The sequence below is a fragment of the Cornus florida genome, unplaced genomic scaffold, assembly GCF_030987335.1.
Source record: "Cornus florida cultivar Cherokee Brave unplaced genomic scaffold, ASM3098733v1 CherokeeBrave_3.0.0_Hap2_Chr11, whole genome shotgun sequence".
Lineage (NCBI taxonomy): Eukaryota > Viridiplantae > Streptophyta > Magnoliopsida > Cornales > Cornaceae > Cornus > Cornus florida.
Window position 1 is genome coordinate 119,635,919 of NW_026775581.1, and position 21,941 is coordinate 119,657,859.

General features: G+C 29.9%; 1 protein-coding gene across 1 annotated transcript; it reads left to right on the forward strand.

Moving 5' to 3' along the window:
• Positions 1–6,855: 6,855 nt before the first annotated feature.
• On the forward strand, positions 6,856–21,517 carry LOC132284494 (tRNA(His) guanylyltransferase 2-like). The gene is made up of 13 exons (XM_059786605.1): positions 6,856–7,496; positions 9,070–9,201; positions 9,320–9,364; positions 10,887–11,056; positions 11,439–11,524; positions 12,674–12,781; positions 16,302–16,558; positions 17,281–17,412; positions 17,492–17,536; positions 18,394–18,563; positions 18,793–18,878; positions 20,009–20,116; positions 21,265–21,517. Exons 1-13 carry the CDS (start codon positions 7,393–7,395, stop codon positions 21,406–21,408), a joined length of 1,587 nt encoding a protein of 528 aa, XP_059642588.1. The 5' UTR covers positions 6,856–7,392; the 3' UTR covers positions 21,409–21,517.
• The last annotated feature ends 424 nt before the right edge of the window (positions 21,518–21,941 follow it).

Here is a 21,941-nt window from a genome sequence, read left to right on the forward strand (position 1 = left end):
TTCAAATTACAAAGTCCCACATTGGTTTTAAGTAAAAATGATTACATGAAATTATTAAATGTGCAAAATGTTTCAGTATTTCAGTATTTATTTATTAATTGATATAAATTCTATAAAACTCAAAATTACCTAATAAAATTAAAATTAATTCAAATTAACAAAATATAAAAAGAGTTTAATTCAAATTACAAAGTCCCACATTGATTTAAAGTAAAAAATATTACATGAAAGCCTTTTATAAAACTATAGAGCTAAAGAAATAATATTCACACCTTCTCGGTCTTTTGGCTAAGATCAAGTGTAATACTAAATTTTTTTGGGTCGGCCTTTTGGCTAACCTTTCTTGGTCTTTTGGATAAGATCAAGTTCAGTATTTCAGTATTTATTTATTAATTGATATAAATTCTATGAAACTCAAAATTACCTAATAAAATTTAAAATTAACTCATATTAACAAAATATAAAAATAGTTTAATTTAAATTACAAAGTCCCACATTGGTTTTAAGTAGAAAGGATTACATGAAAACCTCTTATAAAACTATATTACTAAAGAAATAATAATCACACCTTCTCGGCCTTTTGGCTAAGATCAAGTGTAGTACTAAATTTTTTTGGGTCAGCCTTTTGGCTAAGATCGAGTGTAGTACTACTTTATTGGCCTTTGTGCAAAGAGTTTTAGTATTTATTTATTAATTGATATAAATTATATAAAACTCAAAATTACCTAATAAAATTCAAATTAATTCAAATTAACAAAATATAAAAAGAGTTTAATTCACAATAAAGAGCTCTCATTAATTATTATATCCCACGATATATATAATAGTATTTCAGTATTTAAATTACCTAATAAAATTAAAATTAATTCAAATTAACAAAATATAAAAAGAGTTTAATTCAAATTACAAAGTCCCACATTGGTTTAAAGTAAAAAAAGATTACATGAAAGTCTCTTATAAAATTATAGAACTAAAGAAATAATATTCACACCTTCTCGACCTTTTGGCTAAGATCAAGTGTACCCTTGTTGAAAGATGCTCATTGGTGAAGAAGAGACAACTATAAGATTGTATTTCTTTCAAATATCTCAATAAAAACTAGACTCCAATAATTAAAGCAAACAAAAACTAGACTCTAATAATTCAAGCCTACAATCTTCTCAGGATCGTTGGAATAAAATCTGTAAAAGTAGATATTTTGTTTAAAATATTGTTCTGTTATATATGGCGCAGCCTCGTACCTAACGCAGTTAACTAACTAAGATCTTTGGGAAAAATCTATGGACAAAAAGTTCACCATATTTGATATATACATACAAGAAAACAATTTACTTGAATCATGTTTTCAATCCATTTGCCGCACAACTAGAATCCTGTAGTTATTATTATTTAAATAGAATTTCTCTTTGATGAAAATTATTGGGTCGGCCTTTTGGCTAACCTTTCTTGGTCTTTTGGCTAAGATCAAGTTCAGTATTTCAGTATTTATTTATTAATTGATATAAATTCTATAAAACTCAAAATTACCTAATAAAATTAAAATTAAATCAAATTAACAAAATATAAAAATAGTTTAATTCAAATTACAAAGTCCCACATTGGTTTTAAGTAAAAAAAATTACATGAAAGCCTCTTATAAAACTATAGAGTTAAAGAAATAATAATCACACCTTCTTAGCCTTTTGGCCAAGATCAAGTGTAATACTAAATTTTTTTGGGTCGGCCTTTTGGCTAACCTTTCTTGGTCTTTTGGCTAAGATCAAGTGTAGTACTACTTTCTTGACCTTTGTAAAAAAAGTTTTAGTATTTATTTATTAATTGATATAAATTTTATAAAACTCAAAATTACCTAATAAAATTCAAATTAATTCAAATTAACAAAATATAAAAAAATTTTATTTCACAATAAAGAGCTCTCATTAATTATTATATCCCATGATATATAGAATAGTATTTCAGTATTTAAATTGCCTAATAAAATTAAAATTAATTCAAATTAACAAAATATAAAAAGAGTTTAATTCAAATTACAAAGTCCCACATTGGTTTTAAGTAAAAAAGATTACATAAAAGCCTCTTATAAAACTACAGAGTTAAAGAAATAATAATCATACATTCTCGGCATTTTGGTTAACATCAAGTGTAGTATTAATCTTTTTTGAGTCGGCCTTTTAGCTAACTTTTCTTAGTCTTTTGGCTAAGATCAAGTGTAGTACTACTTTCTCGGCCTTTGTGCAAAGAGTTTCAGTATTTATTTATTAATTGATATAAAATCTACATAACAAAATTGAAATTAACCTATTTATCTATTTATTATTGTGAATTTTTTAATAAAAGAAAATCTAATTCGACAAAAATTATTAATATAAAAAATATTTATTAATTGATATATAAAATAAAATAATTTTTATAAAACTCTACCACAAATTAGCTTTTATTATGAGTTTCTTAATAACATTAAATCTAATTAGACAATGATATATTTAAAGAAAATAAAATAATTTCTATAAGACTCTATTACAAATTACTTATTTTATTTTCAATAAAACTCTATCAACAAAGATATATTTAAAGAGATTCTATAAATTCTAACACAAATTACCTATTTATCTATTTATTATAAGTTTTTTAATAAATGGAAACCTAATTAGACAAGAATTATTAAAATAAAAAATATTTATTAATTGATAGAAAAAGAGTTTTTAAAAGAGTTTATATTAAACTCTAACAAAAATTACCTATTTATTTATTTCTTTATTATAAGTTTTTAGCAAAATAAAATCTAACAAGACAAGAATTATTATTATAAAAAATATTTTTTAATTGATATAAAAAATAAAATAATTTTTCTAAAACTCTACCACAAATTACCTTTTATTATGAGTTTTTTTTTTAATAAAAGCTAATCTAATTAGACAGGAATTATTAAAATATAAAAATATTTATTAATTCATATAAAAAGAGTTTTAAAATTTTTTTCTATAACACTCTAACACGTATTACATATTACAATTTTTTAGTAAAAAAAATCTAATTTTCAGAGTAAAATATAGAAGCTCTACCAAAGTGTTTCAGGATTTATTTATTTATATAAAAAATATTTATTAATTGATATAAAAAGAGTTTTTATCTGTACTACTATTAAATATTCAAAGAGTTTCAGTATTTAAGTATCTATTTATATTAAAATATATTTATTAATTGATATGAAAAGTGTTTTTCCAAAAAAAAAAAAAAAACTCTATCAAACTCCAAAATCTATGTAATAAAATTTAAATTAACCTATTTATCTTTTTATTATTATGATTTTTTTAATAAAAGAAAATCTAATTAGACAAGAATTATTAATATAAAAAATATTTATTAATTGATATATAAAATAAAATATTTTTTCTAAAATGCCACAAATTAACTTTTATTATGAGTTTCTTAATAAAATTAAATCTAATTAGATAAGGATATATTTAAAGAAAATAAAATATTAAATTTGTAAAATGTTTCAGTATTTCAATATTTATTTATTTATATAAAAAGTATTTGTTAATTGATATGAAAAGCATTTTTATATATAAAAAAATAAATAGAAGAAAAAAATACTCTATAAAACTCTAAAATCTACCTAATAAAATTAAAATTAACCTATTTATCTATTTATTTTTATCAATTTTTTAATAAAAGTGAATATAAAGTTTCAGTATTTATTTATTTATTTTAAAAATATTTATTCAATATGTAAAGAGTTTCAGTATTTATGAATTTATATAAAAAAAATATTTATTAATTGGTATGAAAAGAGTTTATATATATATATATATAAACTCTATAAAACTCTAAAATCTTCTTAATAAAATTCAAATTAACCTATTTATTATTATGAATTTTTTAATAAAAGAAAATCTAATTTTCACAGTAAAATACAGAAACTCTGCCAAGGTATTTCAGTATTTATTTATTTATATAAAAAAATATTTATTAATTAAAATAAAAAAAGCTTTTATCTATACTATTATTAAATGTGTAAAGAGTTTTAGTATTTAAGTGTCTATTTATATGAAAAAAATATTTATTAATTGATATGCAAAAAGTTTTTTTAGAAAATAAAAAAAAAGTCTATCAAACTCTAAAATCTATCTGATAAAATTTAAATTAACCTATTTATCTATTTATTATTTTGAATTGTTTAATAAAAGAAAATCTAATTAGACAAAAAATATTAATATAAAAAATATTTATTAATTGGTATATTATAAAATAATTTTTCAAAAACTCTACTACAAATTAACTTTTATTATGAGTTTCTTAATAAGATTAAATCGAATTAGATAATGATATATTTAAAGAAAATAAAATAATTTATAAAAAACTCTATCACAAATTACATATTTTATTTTGAATAAAACTCTTTCACATTAGATAAAGATATAATATTTAAAGAGTTTCTATGAAATTCTAACACAAATTACATATTTATATATTTATTATGAGTTTTTTTAATAAAAGGAAATCTAATTAGAGAAGTATTATTAATATAAAAAATTATTTATTAATTGATCTAAAAAGTGGTTTTAAAAGAGTTTCTATAAAACTCTAACACAATTTACCTATTTATTATGAGTTTTTTTAATGAAAATTTAATTAGACAAGAATTATTAATATAAAAAATATTCATTTAGAATTATTAATATAAAAAATATTTATTAATTGGTATAAAAAGTGTTTTTAAAAGAGTTTCTATTAAACTCTAAAACAAATTACCTATTTATTTATTTATTATAAGTTTTTTAATAAAAGAAAATCAATTTAGACTAGAATTATTAATGTAAAAATATTTTAAATAGTTATAAATAGTTTTTCCTAAAAAAAATTTAGAATTCTAGAGATTCATTGGGGGCATAGACCAAGAATTATAGAAGTTCTGCCAAAAAGTTTCAATATTTATTTATTTATATAAAAAAAAATTTATTAATTGATATAAAAATAGTTTTTATCTATAAAATAAAATAGAGAAGCTATTGCAGAAAAGAGTTTTATTATTAAATGTGCAAAGAGTTTCAGTATTTCAGAACTTATTTATTTATATAAAAAAATATTTATTTATTGATATGAAAAGAGTTATTATTATTATTTTTTTTATTAAAAAGAACTTTATAAAACTCTAAAATCTATTTAATAAAATTCGAATTAATCTATTTATCTATTTATTATTATGAATTTTTAAATAAAATAAAATATAATTAGACAAGAATTATTAATATAAAAATATTTATTAATTGATATATAAAATAAAATAATTGTTTTCTAAAACTCTACCGCAAATTAGCTTTTTTGATGAGTTTCTTAATAAAATGAAATCTAATTAGATAAGGATATATTTAAAAAAAATAAAATAATTTCTATTAAACTCTATCACCAATTACATATTTTATTTTTATTATTCTTAATAAAATTAAATCTAATTGGAGAAAGAAATATTCAAAGAAAATAAAATAATTTATATAAAACTCTATCACAAATTACATATTTTATTTTCAATAAAACTCTATCATATTAGACAAAGATGTATTTAAAGAGTTTCTATAAAACTCTAACACAAATTACCTATTTATTTATTTATATTTAAAGAAAATAAAATATTTTTTTAAAAGAGTTTATATAAAACTCTAATATAAATAACCTATTTATGTATTTATTATGAGTTTTTTAATAAAAGAAAATATAATAACTGGACAAGAATTATTAATATAAAAAATATTTAATAATTGATATAAAAAATAAAATAATTTTTCTAAAACTCCACCTCAAATTACCTTTTAGTATGAGTTTTTTAATAAAAGAAAATAAAAACAAGCTATATATGGATATATTTAAAGAAAATAAAATAATTTCTATAAAACTCTACTTTATAAAACTCTACTACAAATTATCTATTTTATTTTCTATAAAACTCTATCACATTAGACAATGATATATTTAAAGAAAATATATAATAGTATAATAATACATATAAATAAAGTATAAAAGTGTAAAGATTTTAGCATTTCAGTATTTATTTTTTAATATAAAAAAATTATTAATTAATTTTAAAATAGAACTCTATCACATATAACCTATGTATTTATCTATTTATTATAAGTTTTTTAATAAAAAAATCTAATTAGATAAGGATATATATAAATAAAATAAAATAATTTATATAAAATAATTAAAAAATATATGAAAAGAAAAATTTCATAAATTACAAAACATTCATCATGTGCATCGCACATGCCTTTTACTAGTGTATATATATATATATATATATATATATATGCTAGTTACCAAAGAGTAAAGATATTACTATAATATTAATATTATATATATATATATATATTACGGATTCAGGATCAGATCGGATTTTTGACAGCCTAATTGACCACTGATCCGTGGGACAACGGATTCAATTTTTTGAATCCGCCATCAATCCGTGGGACTGGCAATCCGATCTGATTCGTACGGATCGGATTGGATCGGATCGGATTCATGAATTCACAGATTTTTTGCCCAATCGGATCGGATTCACGGATTCGTTGATTTTTTGCCCACCCCTAATCTCTCCCCTCTGTAAATATTTTTTCAACAGTATGGGTTTTAGCATATTTCAAAAATAAATTTTATAAAATAATAATTTATAAAATTTATTTGATTAGATATTTCAAATTATATGAAAATTTCATTTTTGGAAAACGGCTTAAATTTGTCTAATTTGGTTCATTGGTCTCTACTATAGGCAAAGAGGAATTCTAATAAATCGGGAATTCTAATAAATCAAAAGTACACTTTTGTACTATATTTACTTTGAAATTTCCAAGGTCCTAAATTACTAATAAAATCAAAAGCACATTTTTATACTATTTCATTGTGCAACTTTCTATATTTACTTCGAATTTTCATTGTCATAATTCAATGTTTAAAGTAGTAAATTTTGAAAAAAAAAAAGAAAAAAAGAAAAGAAACGAAAAGAAAAAGCCCGAACATTATTGGATTCATATTGCGGGTAGGGTATTTAGCAGATCTGATAACGTGGGTTTATCGCAACTATTCGGGTAGAGATTTAATAATGGACTTTTAAATTTTTAATCCCATCGAGGATCAGATCTTAACACACTCCTGGGAGGCCTGCTTCTGCTTGCAACGCAGGGAGGCTTATATATATATATATATAGAATCTATGTACGTATACACGCACAGTCAGAGAGAGAGTGAGGAGAGGCGGGAGAAATAGAACTGCTGCAACTTATGCCAATAATAATATGGATATGTTTTACTATTATATATAGCTTAACGGCATTGCCCTCCAAGTGTTTGTTCGTTGTTCTCTGAGAAGAGCAAAAGTAGAGACCTCTGTTTGTTGAGATGGCAAACAGCAAGTACGAGTACGTGAAGTCATTCGAAATTGAAGACGAAGTGATGTTGCCCAACTTGATCGTTATTCGAGTCGACGGTTGCAATTTTGGCAGGTAAAAACCACTGTCTTGATCAAAACAGTAGTTTACTTTGTTTTCGTGAAGCAAATCTTCTGACTATATATATGTATGTACTTAGTGGTTGAGAAAAGGTTGTTGCATTGATTTATAGGGAGTTTAGTGGATGTGATTCGTGTTGGCTGTTTTTTTTCTTTCTTTTAATTATTTAGAGAATTAACTGTTACTTAAAACAAGTCCTATGTTCGACAAGAAGAGTTAGAAATTGGTTATGGAAACACTAAAAGGTCAGTAACATATTTGATTGATGATGTTGGTGTGAGTGGTGGAGGTGTGGTTTTTCTCCTTGAGCCACAATGTGAGCATGTGAACTCTAAGATGTGATATATGGGAACGATCTATCCCTTTTTTGATTACCCATATCGGGCTCCTGCAAAAATTTGGTATTAGTGGTTGGATTCTCCTTAAAAAAATTTAACATTTAAAGCTCTGAAATTTTATGTGGACCCACACATACTAAAAATGCACATGCAATGCATGCAATTATAAAATCTATTTGCAACAAATCTAAAATTAATCATTTTGAGTTATGTCTCAATTGTGTTTTCAAAAGTCTAAGTATACAAGTGTATCAAACTTAGAAGTGTATCAAAAATTTTATAAACTTCACATGATAATGAATTTCAGTCCAACTGAACAACAATAATAAAAAAAAATTGTATGCAGTAAGCATGTTTTTATACTATACAAACAACCATCAAAGTATAAGTAGATTTGATTAAAATAAGTCTTTCAATTGAAAATGTATCCCAAATGCCACCACGTTATTGTATCTTCAAAATTTGGCAATTTTCTAAATGATCTACCTACTTACAAAAAACACAGTTAGTAGAAAAATAAACATAATATGAAGAAATAGGGAAAAGTACTCCTTCTAAGTTCTAATATATTCAAAATATTTAGAAAAGTCTCTCTTTAAGAAGACTTTTGTAAGAGAGATGCACATCACATTTTTTTGTTAGATATTAAATGCCCAGAACAATTATTATTTTTTTGTATAAATAGAGAAAGCAGTAACTATTTGGGATGATATATGATTTTTGCGACGCCATCAATAAACATTCTTTTTGGGATTAGATGTGAGTTTTTAAAATTTACCAAAAGATCTAACTTTTTGAATAAATAAATATATTTTATTTTATTTTTGTAAAAGGTATATAAAGAATAAAAATTCTATTGACATTTGTATTGTAAATATACAGTGGTGAAAAGGGGTAGCGGTGTTGAGGAACTTGAAATAGTTTACTTTTTATGATTCTTTGGTGAATTTTAATAGTTTAGGCGTAAGATATTCTTTTATTACTCATCGATGAATATTTTGATATGAAATGCCTAATATTGTTGGAATTGCGGAGTGATTGTTCATCCACAGTGCAGCTTTTGTTTTTATCTCTACTTCTTCTACGCCACCCTAGGTGCCTAATGTAGCCCCAAACATTTGATATTTTATTTCATAGATCTCTCTCTCTCTCTCTCATGTGCGTGTGTCAAACCTGCATTGAGTTGGTACCTAATTGTAAGTATTAAATGCAATGATGCTGGGTTGCAGATTTTCTGAAATTCATGATTTTGAGAAACCAAATGATGAAAAAGCTTTGAATCTGATGAATTCTTGTGCAACTGCTGTCTTAGAGGAGTATCCAGATGTAGTCTTCTCGTATGGATTCAGTGATGAGTATAGGTTTGACACATTTTTATTCATCATTTTATCTCAAATTATATAACTTTATGATTCTTTCACAGACCATTAACTTTGTTATGTGAGGCCTTGTATATTTTTTTTGTCATATGACTTGCAGTTTTGTCTTCAAGAAGGAATCCAAGTTTTACCAGAGACGTGCCAGGTTTTATTCTAATCTTTTAACATTTAGGTTGATAGAACTCAATAACAATTGTTTTTGTTGCTTGTGGACTAAATTCTAAAATTTCCATGTGCCTTGTGGACTAAATTCTAAAATGCGTATTCCTGTGGAAGTTATTTATCTTATGTGCTAGATATAGATAATGTCAAGGCTGTTCATTTGAATTTATTTCTTTTTCTCCTCTTTTTTTTTTTTTTTTTCCCAATCATACTCTTAAAGTTTACATTACTCTGTTTATCGTTTATAGATGTATAATTTTTCGTTGATTTAAAACAAATGTGACAAAACTATATATTGCTTATCATGTATGACATGAACTCTGTGCAATCATCTGGTTTAGCAGCTATATTTATAGATGCTTGGTTAGTGTCAAATGGCTGTTCTGATTTATTGGCTCAGTAAAGTAAGATCTTAATATCAAATATAGAAATGTAGAGTCTCATTTATGGGTGTGATGCGGGTAGCTGTTAGGACTGTTGTTGTCCCAAAGATTAGGAGATGGCTTGACCATAACACTTCTTACATTGTGTACTGCCATATTATGGAATTATTTGCAGCTTACAGCTGAAAAGCAACTTTATGTAGAAAAGCAATTATAGGTATCAGAAGTTTGATCCCAGCCTAAAGGTATGAGATTTTCAAAAAATAAAATATATCTATCTACTTAATAAGTGGTAACGACTGCATCAATTTTTGAACTTAACCTTCAAAAACAGGTTGAGAGAGGAAGGGAGGAGGCTTCAGCTCTTCCCCTCGATTGAGGCAACTCTTCTCCTAGTTGGAGCTTTGTTGGAAAAGTTCCTTCTTCTTTTTTTCCTTCCTTTTCTTTGTTTCCAATTTCACAAAGTTTAACTCAACTCAGTCAATAAAGCCCACGTACTTGGGGTTCGCTACATGAATTGTTTTTACCATTTATGTTCAATCTTAGCAGTTATGCCTTACCAAAAAAAGATCTTAAGCAGTTTTGTCTTCTCACAGCCTTGACCTGTGTTCTTTAGGCCTTTCATCCTTTTCATGCCGTGAACTTGGATCAAGTTACTGCACCATACCAAGTCATAAGGGCATTCATCTTTGTATAATACACATGGTAAAACCACGTTAGAGAACTTTCCATCATCTCATCTATGGTTAGACTGTTAGAGGTGCTTCTATTCTCACACATTTATTCTTTTTGTTCTGTTGTTTTTTGTACTACCTCAATTTATTTCACACATCCTCATTTTTCTTAGATTCACTTATTGAATATATCTTCTTACTACCGAAGATTTTGTTTTATAAAACATAACTAGCCTAATCGTTAAATTATAATTTTTATTTCCATACATGAGCACAAGCCATTCTAAAGGCTTATTTTTAGACTTTTCCTAGGCCCACATCTTGGTGTATTGCTTCCCCTTAAAACACAGCTCGTCTTAATGAGATTCTTCTAGATCTATCTTTTCTTTTTCTTCTTTTTTTGGGTGAAATATCAATTATTAGCTCATTATTTGAATTGAATTTGCAGCAAAATGCTATCGCTCATTGTATCATTCTTCACTTCTGTATACGTCACAAAATGGAAATATTTCTTTCCTCAAAAGGAGTTGAAGTTTCCCCCTTCATTTCAATCGAGGGTCATAACTTGTGCATCAATGGAGGTTCTTCAAGTATATCTTGCATGGAGACAAAACGAGTGTAAGTAATAGCTAGTTTAACAAACTAATTACACAACTTTAAGTATATCTGTAACAAACTTGTCATCTAAATTTGGATTTCATGTTTTATAAACTCTAAAAGGACCATTTACCAGTGTTGATCCAATCCATGTGAGGTGTTAGGATTGAACTAGAAACAAACCTTCTCTCTGGCATTACTTTGTATAAAGTGGTTGCTCTCAGACTCGAACTCATGTCCTCAGTTGAGCTTTTACCATTATACCAAGCAATGATCATGTCTTATGCACTCTGTTTCGTTAAAAATATTTAGGTGCCTAAACTCTAACAAAAACATGAAAATGATGATAACATTTATTTATTTTGATGGATTTAAACCTATCACTCATATGTTCTTTTAACAGGTCATACAAAAAACCAGTATGGTACTTGTCTTTGGATGCTGATTAGATGTGGAAAGGCTGAGAAAGAAGCACAAGAGATACTGAAGGTGCTGACATATAGTTTATATGTAGTCAATTTAGCAATTCTTTCATGTTAGCTCCCCTTTATGTAGTTTTACTTCTCTATAATGGGTAGCACTGCATGGGTTATATAATTGTTCTCGTTGATTTCCTAGGAAAATTCTGTATATGTACTTTCAGAGAGGATCTATTTTGATCTTCAGAAATAAGGATAGTAATTTGTTTCCTTTATCATATGACCAAAAGCAAAACATATAACTCAATTTATATTCTATGGTGCGTTTAAATGGAAGAGGTTAAGAAGGTTTGTTTGAGGGTGCTCAACTTTTTGGCATCTTGTGTAAATGCGATTTGGTTAAGTTTGTGATCTTGTACATTTCAATCTTTTCAAGAGACAAGTTTAGGGAGCACTTTTATATATATATATAAAATATGTATTAGGATATTGAGTCAGGAGTTGGCAATTTCCTATGCAAAACTAGGGTTGTAAGTTGAGCAAAATGTCTTGAGTCATGTTTACAACCGAAAAAAATGACAAAGATGAAGAATGAAGAACATGCCTATATTTTTGTCTAGCAAAATCACATATTTAGGTAAAGGTAAGAAGAGACCTTAGCAGAATAGGAATCTAGTTAGATTATTGAATTGATGGATGAACCTCCTATGATCTATGTTTGATATCTAAAAGGCTCAAAGTAATGTCTAAACATGTTTTAAAAAATTAAGCTCATCAATTGATCAAAATTTGAATAGGAAAACAACTTAGAAAACAGTAAACGTTGAGTGAAGCATCGATTGTTCGAACATACTCGAACCTACTCCAGTGAGTTTTGATTGATAGGTCGATGAATCAAACTTGACAAGCACATTGTTTCTCTTCAACTGTTAAAATGATTTCAAAATAGATAGAGTTGTAGTCAAAGCATAATTCAATTTCAAACTTTGCAACTTTGTCGTTAACAATGATCTGTTGGATGAACATCTATAGGAAAAGACAATTAGAGAAGGCAACTCTGTCATGCTTTCTTTAGTCTATATCCCAAGAGATGACAATTTTGATACATTTTGTTCATCTTTTGAAGTTTCCTCTTTAACCAGTAAACTGATCACCATGTTTTGTTTCTAAGCCTTCTATATATATATATATATATATGTTGTATCTGTCATTTCTGCAGGGCACACAGAAACAAGAGAAAAATGAGCTGCTTTTCCAACAGTTTGGTATCAACTACAAAAAGCTCCCTAGCATGTTCCGCCAAGGGTCTTGTGTTCTCAAGACACAGGTTACATCCATTCTTTTTTCTTTTCCCTTTTTTTTTTTTTTTTTTGGTTTCGATAAATATCCATTCTTGTAAGTCATTTCAATTTATTTATCTAAATGTGGCCAGGATTTGCACTTCGTCTCTAATAGATTTTAAATCATCAAAATTTTAATTATGGATAAAGATTTTGAATTGACATAGTTTTTGAAAATTGAAAGTGCGAAAATTGTTCAACAATCCAATTGTAGTTTATTTAGAAGAAGGTGTTGAAAAAGAGATGTTTACTCCATACTACATTCTCATATCTCGACTACAATCATCTAGTAAGTCAAATTTGAGTTGAAATTACATCTTAATTGGCATATATGGTTATGATACTCTCTTAGGACATAAATAGCAACTTTTGGAACATATAGAATACAAACTATCAAATGTTCTTACCCATATGCAATCAGTGGTAAATAATTTTACCTTTTTAGTTCCATTTTTTCAAATCTAGTTTTTGGTCTTGAAAATATTTATCATTTACACCCTTCTCTTTCTTCTCTCTGTTACAACTCTTTTTTGAGGTTATCGTAGATACAAGCATATTGATTCAGACATTTAGTTACTGCTTGTTAGAAATTTCCATGAATTATTATTGGATTTAATTACTTCTTCTAGTGTTGCAACTAAATATGATTTTAGATTTTTATTTTAGAAAAATAAAATTTTGAACCAAGGTATAATTGAAATATCAGGTGTGTGCCTTGAGTGATAAAATCCCCATGCCTTGGTCTTGGGACCTCCATTCCAATTTGCTCATTGAAGATGGTCCTTGTTATCTCCTTAGTCCGATGTGCTATTGCTCAAATCCTGTTGTTCTCTCATGTCAGATACCGGACCATTTTTTTCTCACCCTAGTTTTGGCCCCAAGTATGTCCTATAAGCCGAACTAATTAATTTCCATGGTCAGGCAAAGGGATGGCAGTTCCCGTAATTGGGTTTTTGCCTCGCCCCGAGGACTTCAATTTCTAAGAACTGAGCCTAATGCTGAAAATGAAGTTATGTAACCCAAAAAAAAACATGTCAGCCAATGTGTGAATATAGCCTACTGAAGCAATATATATATATATATATATTTTCTTTTGATAAGTAAAATTTTATAAAAGCGCTCAAAAGGGGAGCGGATCCCAAAAGAGCCTACTGAAGCAATATAACTTATGCCTTAAATTAAAACAGACTCATTTATTCTTTTCTGGATAGGAATAACTCAAAATTATTAAAATATAAGGACTTAACAAAGCGTAACGGATAAGAAATCATTCTTCATTGAAAAAGGGGAAAGGGGAATGAAAAAGGATCTGCAAAGAAAAAGAAGACAGAAAACCACTCAATGCAATTTTAAGATACAACCCCTGCCGAAACAAAATGATCTAAACCCCTCAAGGAGGGTGGAAATGACCTCTAAAACCCTCCATTTTAATAGGTTCCTGTTTGGCCAGAACATCAACCATCTTGTTGAAAGAAGGTTCCACTTCTATCTCAGCTTCCAAGGAAATCAAGAAATCCACAATCCCATGCATTAGTCAGTGCTGCCAACATCCAGTGAACTGTAGCACATCTGACTGCCATCTTAGAATTATCCTCAATCAAATACTACTAGAATCCCAAATTTGAGGCCTCTTAAAGGCCTTCTAAATGCTTCAGCTCTAGTGGCATATCCTGTTCCCATTGGTTTTGAGAAGGGAAACACCATGTTATGTATATTTCAATTGCAAGCAACAGAAAAATTGCAACTAATGACAATTACTAGAACTTCTGAGTTAGAGTATCCCTGGATAGAGAATCCTGCTCTTGACCAAGATTTATATACAAATGACTAGCTCATAGTTTCCTTGATTCCAGGTGACCAGTACCTCTACGCCTCAAGTATAAGGACCACTTGTTAGAGTCAGCTTCTCCTATGTTACCCTTTAAGAGTCAATCCTAAATTCTGAACATGTTTCCTTTCTTCCACTTTCCCCTGCGCTGCATGCCATCTCCCTTTGTTCTCCATCTTTATCCACTTTACCCCGTGGCTTTTAATTATGTGGTGTAAGCACCATGAAGTGAACAAATTCTATGCATGAACAATGATGCTTGTGCTCCCATAGTGGAGTGCCTAACATGCGTACTCTCTCTCTCTCTCTCTCTCTCCAGAAGATTCATAGTTGATGTGATTTAGTTGCAAAATTTTGAACAAGTGATGCCTATTCTCTGAAACTGCAATTCTGTGTGTCTTCATATAATCTTGGTGACAACCACAATCGCGACATGATTTAACTCCTGGCTGTGTTGGAACAAGTTCAGATTAGAAAACTCAAATATTATACATTGGAAATAGTTTACAATTTAGGAGTTGCACAAAGAGTAGTCTAGGATCCCTCTTTTATACACAAGTTCTCCAAGGCTTTAGTGTACTTGCTTTTTCATTTTTTCTTTTTGTTATCCTTCTTTTGTTTGCATTAAAGTTATGAATTGCTTGATTAATAGGAATATAATTTGGTTTCTAAAAGTAACAACATAACTCATTAACTAAAGTTCAGAAGTTACTTCTAGACAAATAGTGGCAACTAACATGGCCTATTTTAGACATCATGTTGGCAGATCTGAATGTTAACTCTGTAGTACTTCATAGTGAACCATTTGTGTGTGTGCATGGATAAAGGAATTGAGGATGTAACGGGTTCGCTTAATTGAGTAAGAGTAACTATGCATTGAGATGGGTTTGAGAGGCAATTTTCCAGATTAGAGGTAGGTTCAGGAATCATCATAAACCTGTATTTGGTACAGACCGAGATCAGTTTTAACTGCACCCTGCACCTAGTGTTCTCCATGCCGCATTAGAGCATGGATTTTGGAAGTGACAAAGTTATACCATGTCTCAGGCTTAGGATGGGTTGGGAAACGTTTTCCTCTTACAGGGTGGTGCGTTCCTCATCCCAAACCGGCCCCTTACCATCCCTAGTGATCTCTTCTGCAATGATCTTTCCTTTATATCCCTTTTAAAATTCATAAAGTTCTCATTACAAACTATATATATATATATATATATATATATATATATATAAATAAATCAATATATTTAGATCTATTTAATCAACTTTGCGAAGATTTTTACAGGACAAGTCCAGATTGGGTGAAATTATCCTGTTAAAATGTTTTGCTGTTCGGTCATATCTGGAGCTTGACAAGAATCTACGATAAGTTGATAACATCTGGCAAAATTATATACTTACTTGGCAACACATTAATACTCCACCCAGGTTTGGAATCCAGAATGCAAGACCAAGATCTTAATGCTGGTTTGGGATTTTAGAGAACTTGGCTTTATCAACAATTTACTTTTAACTACAAAAACTGGAGTCCGTTTCGTTTCTTGGAAATATCATTTGATATGACCAGAAACATAAAATATGTTGCATCTTAAAATTCCTTTAATGCTCTTCTTCACATGACCTTGTGTATGACTTCTAACTTGGCAAGCTGAAACCCTTTTTTTTTTTATCTTGTTATTCAGGCAGAAGATATTGTAAAGTACAAGGATAATGGAACTCCTGTTAGAAGACTGCGAAAAAAGGTGATTGTTGTCCATTCAGAAAATATAGCCGCAAGAAGCTTTTGGAGTGAGCACTCATGTCTCATTAAAGAACTTGGATATTTTGGAGAAGACATCAACAAAATTAAACCTGAATATGTTAAGTCTTTCCAATTCGAGAGCAAGTTGATGCCATCTACTTGGATTGTGGTTCGAATTGATGGCTGCCATTTTCACAGGTAAACTCCCTATATGCTTAAAAGTATAATTCTTGTTGCTTCAAGTGCCTCAAATGATGTTATCCGTGTTGATAGTCTATCAATATTGGACCTATTGAGTTCCTTTTTAAGAACATATGATAACCCTGACCAATTCTCTATTAGTTTTTTCCTTCTTTTTTTCTGAAATGTCAGAAAAATATCTATGGTATATGGTCCTAAAGATTTCCAAATTGAAATTGAATCGCTCTTATTTGGTATATTTCAGCGGTGATGTTCCATATGTAAAATGGTTGCTATAGGCCGTATCAAATTTATGGTGCAGGAAGATGTGTTTGCTCCGTTTAATTTTCTCTGTTACTATATCTTGGAATATGACGCCAGAGTTTTAGATTGTTGAGCATTGAAATTTTAAAGTTAAGAATGACCATATTGAATGACCACTTTTTTTACAATCAAATGTTAAAATAAAAAATAGCCATGAGATTACTGCGGGATTAATGTCTCCTCATTATTTTATGGGAGGTTGAGGGTTCAAGTCCACTTTGGGGGCACAGTGGGTGCATGTATTTAATTGGGTGTGTGAGTTCTTACAGGAGAAGAAAAAGGGCTATTCCAACTATGGAAATTAGTTTATTCCTAGACCATGTTGCTATTTTATGTGATGCAAGGTTTGTTGCTTGGTTAGTCTGCTAAGATGTTGCAATTGGAACTCAGTAATTCAGTTTTATGACTTTTGGTAGATTTTCTGAAGTTCATGAATTTGAGAAGCCGAACGATGAGCAAGCCTTGAACCTTATGAATTCATGTGCAGTGGCTGTGGTGGAAGAGTTTCAGGATATAGTTTTCTCATATGGGGTCAGTGATGAGTACAGGTACTTAAGTTATTGTGTCAGCTTCAACCCGTTGATTCTACGCATTTATGTACTTAAATTGTTATATTTGTGACGTCAGTTTCATCTTGAAGAAGGATACTCAGTTCTATCAAAGGCGCGCCAGGTTTCTATTCCAGAATTTCCCTTCTAGTTCCTAAAATTTTCGTACTCTCCGTATTATACTGTTTGTCAGGTAACACTCAAGTTAAGATGGGAGATCTGGAGAAATCCATCTTCCACAAGGAATATATGCAAGGTATTCATAGCATATATGTACCGCAGTTTGGATGCCAATATATCTTCCACACGGGATACCTCACTTTAGGCATACATTTTGTTAGTTGATTTTTGGCCAAATCCCTTTCAATCTGAGAAGATCTGAGAGCACTTTACATATTGTCCCAAGGATAAGAAGATTATGCTTATTTGTCAAAGTCGACATTTGATTCCCTTGATGGGAACTTTCTGTGGTGTATCTGTTTTTGAATGACAGAAGTGATAAGTGGTGAAACACTTCCATGTAATCACTGCAGATGGTGATAGGTGCTTTTTGACCTTATTCCTTACGTGGTTTTAAAGTAGTCTCTTTTACACAGATAATGGTTTGAGTTTAGCATGATAATCTCAAAACATTTCTTATAGGATTAGACTAACAATTACGGCATCTTTTTAGTAGAATTTTGAAATTGTAGGTTGAGAACATGCTGATATTTAGGAGCCACCTACAATCATGATTAAAGGTCTCCCTCCTCCAACAAACTGATCTTTGGGGATGATTTGGTGTGCGCATGTGAGCCCGGGGGGTGGGGTGGGGTGGGGGGGCATAAAATGACTTTTACCCTAGAAGTACTTTCTGCACATTCTGGATGCCGTGTCAAACATGACCTCACTGGTCCCAGTACTATTTTGGGAAACTTTGTTTAAATGATCAATCTGACTGCTTATTCTATGTTGGACTTACTCTTATAATCACTTCTGCAGTGAAATAGTGTCCCTCATTGTATCATTCTTCTCTTCCACATATGTACTCAAATGGAAAGAATTCTTTCCACATAAACAGTTGAGGTACCCGCCATATTTTGATGGACGAGCTGTATGCTACCCATCAGCTGTGATTGTTCGAGATTATATAGCATGGAGACAAGTGGATTGTTAGTTCTATCTTCTCAACCTTTTTTTTTTTTTTTTTTGTCCAAAGAAAAAAAAAAAGGGTTAATTTTGAATATTGAGATTTCTTTATATTATCTTTTGTAAAGGAGGACCAAGTAATTCATTAAGTATTCCTTTAAAGTTTTAATTTCTATCTCTGTGGTGTGCTAAAATCTGTTCATTTCCAGGACATCCTTGTAAGCTCGGTACTTTATCTTTGTGAATTTGCAGGCCACATTAACAATCAGTATAACACTTGTTTCTGGATGCTTGTGAAGTCTGGAAAGAGCAAAAGCGAAGCTCAAGACTATTTAAAGGTGCTAAATTCTCTGACTTGATTACAAGAATTTATCTTGTCTAAGGAATGTTATTGTTTTTAATACCAAAGCGTGAATTTAATTCCTCTCATGTACATGTTTCAACAGAATTTCATTTTTGTCCTTTCACTTTCCAAATTATCTCTATATATTTGTCCTTTCCATGCGATACGTATAATGTTGTTTCCATTGAATTCTTCACTCCATGGAAGTAGAAAATTGGTTTTAATCGTTCTCTTTCAAAGGAATGCCCACCAAGGAATTGAAAATTGGTTTTGTAAGCTTGGAGGCGCAAGTCCACGGGCTACCTCATCTGTGAACAAATCACTATCATATTATGTATAGATGTGATCATTATTGTGTTGATTTCGGAGTTGTTTTTTCGAACAATACTTGGGTCCTCACCGGTGAGAAGAAACCTCCTTACTGCTGATGTGGCACAATCTCAAGATGTCACGTCATGAAAAAAAATAAAAGAAATTTTAATTTTCCCATTATTATATTTATTATATGCATGAATTAATTATACATTTAAAATATTTGTACTAGTTTCAATTGGTTCAGTGAGTTGACCCAACAGTTGATATAGTGACTTTGACCAACCATCTTGATAAAGTTGCCAAGTTGGTTTAAAGTCGGGGTCTGATAATTGTGACTATCATGCAAAGAAAGCATGGTACACGATAGGAAGTTTCTTTGATATCAATGATGTATATACCAGTATTATATGGGGTGGCTCTCGGGCCCTTCAATCTTAAACTTAATCCTTTTCAAAATAAATACATCAAGAGTTCAAAAGACCAAAATATTCGACATGATGAAGTTGACTGTGGAAACAAGAACTTGTACACTTTTCAATACTTACTAAAACCTTGTCCTTGGATATCATGCTAGGGGCAATCTTATGTTATGGATATTAAATTACACTATTAGACTTCAGAACCTTAATATTTGAATTCATTAATGCAGACAACATTAGGCTAGGACTGGAGAATATCCCCTTCTTCTACACATTTGGCTTATGTATGAGCCATAAATTTGTAATTGCAAATTGAATGATTTAGTGAGACTAAGAATCCTTATAAGTGTGGTTCTCAGCCCTCTGTTTTGCTGTTTTATTCTTCATGCAGGGTACTCAAACACGAGAGAAAAATGAACTGCTTAAGCAGCAATTTGGCATTGACTACAACACATTACCAATCATGTTCCGCCAGGGATCCTCTGTTTTCTGGGACAAGGTCTCTCTCTCTCTCTCGCGCGCGCGTACACACACACAAGTGATCATATTATTATTTGTTCCTTGCTCTCATTTGATCATGTTATTTTTTTTATCCTTGTTGGGGATAGCACATATACAAGACTTGAGGTTTTGACTTTTATTTACTATTTAATCCAACACCAATTTGAATGTGTAAAACAACCGCCTGATCACCTGACCGATCATCCTACTCTGGCCTTTAAATGGGTTGATCCAGACTTTTAAACCATTAGTCTGCAGCCTGACGGGTCTGATTTCCCAAGCCTACCTGGATTCAGGATCTTGCTCCAGCACTTAATATACAAGCCCACTGGATTAGCTCAGGTCATGGACATTGCTAGCAATTAGACTCCACTTTAAGGACATGCCATATGGCAAAATCGAACCAGATCACATCATCATTACCATCGACTTCAACAATTGCACTGAACATTTTTTGCTATTTAGCGCTTGCTCCCCTGGACTTGGCAAATTGTTATGCTAGCTGGGAGTTGGAACCTTACCTGTCTAACCAGATAAATTATATTATTTTACCATTTGCATATAACCATGCAAAATAATCATTTAATCTATGGTATTTATTAGATGGTTTATGTTGCTTTTCACTATATGATCCTGAAACCATTCTTATCTACTGAGTACATGCATTTCCGTGGTTTTGTTGTTCGAGTTGCTTGCTTCACTTTCTTTTATGCTAGCCTGCAATTCCTGTTATTCTTCTAATGTTCTGGGTAATCGACCAACAAGTTATGATGTAGAAAATGTATTATGATGAAGAAAAGCCCACCGGACATCCACTCAACAAAGCCTCATTGGGGTCAGCTAAGGTGTCGAGCCGACTCAAGCCCTTTAGCTAATTTAGTAATTTGTCTCATCCAATCCTATTATCTGGGGCATGTTTGGCTCTGCTGAATCTTGCACTGCCCCTTCTCTTTTTTGTGATGTGCTTTCTTGTCCCTATAGAGCTAAGTTCATAAATAATAATGGTTTCAAGCTTAAAAGATGTGCACTCTGGCTAAGATTTTGTGAGGACGACCCCATTAGCGGGCTTCAGCTACTAACGTGCATGATTTCTTGCATCCTGCCTTAAAAAACTGTCAAAGCTGAGATATTAACTCTTGTACACAGGAAGAAAAGATGGTGTTTCATAAAGATGGAGATGCTGGCGAAAAATCTAGGAAGAAAGTTGTTGTGGAATACTGTAATGTAATTGATATGAACTTTTGGAGAATACATCCATCCATACTTGAGGAGAAGACACGGTTACTGTGAAGCCTTGGTCACAATTATATTTTCAGCTAACATAAAGCTCTAATAATTTAATTGCTACCACCTGTAATCTCTGTACATTTGTATTATTTATATTGACTGGTTTTCAGAAATTGCCGAAGTTATTTGTCTAATGTATACGTGTTAAATTCAATCTGGTTAAGACACTACTGGTCTAACCAAGATCACAAATGTGTGAAACCTCGGTTCCGAGATACCAGAGGAGTTCCAGCTGAATGTCTTGAAATGAAGTTTATATGCAAATGAATGTCCCGGGATTTTTGCAACATTATTTGCTACACAGGATCAACAATGATTTAGTTTGCCTATCATTTCTTGATTCCCTCCTGATTGGTGCCACTATAAATTTATAAACCACCAAATATTTGTCAACGCAATTTCTATTCATCATGATGATTTGAATTTAATTCAAGATTAAAAATAGGATCAATAGTTTTGACAAAATACAAGTAGAGGAGACTTATTTTTAAACAAGAGGAACCAATCTCCAGCTACCAATTTTCAGTCTTTGCCTT

What these genes read in the sequence shown, in the direction of transcription:
- LOC132284494 (XM_059786605.1), top strand. Translation starts at nt 7,393, where the DNA reads ATGGCAAACAGCAAGTACGAGTACGTGAAGTCATTCGAAATTGAAGAC. An exon ending in TTCTATCAAAGGCGCGCCAG is followed by an intron (nt 17,537 to 18,393) that starts GTTTCTATTCCA and finishes TCACTTCTGCAG; the next exon opens with TGAAATAGTGTCCCTCATTG. An exon ending in AAGCTCAAGACTATTTAAAG is followed by an intron (nt 18,879 to 20,008) that starts GTGCTAAATTCT and finishes TTCTTCATGCAG; the next exon opens with GGTACTCAAACACGAGAGAA.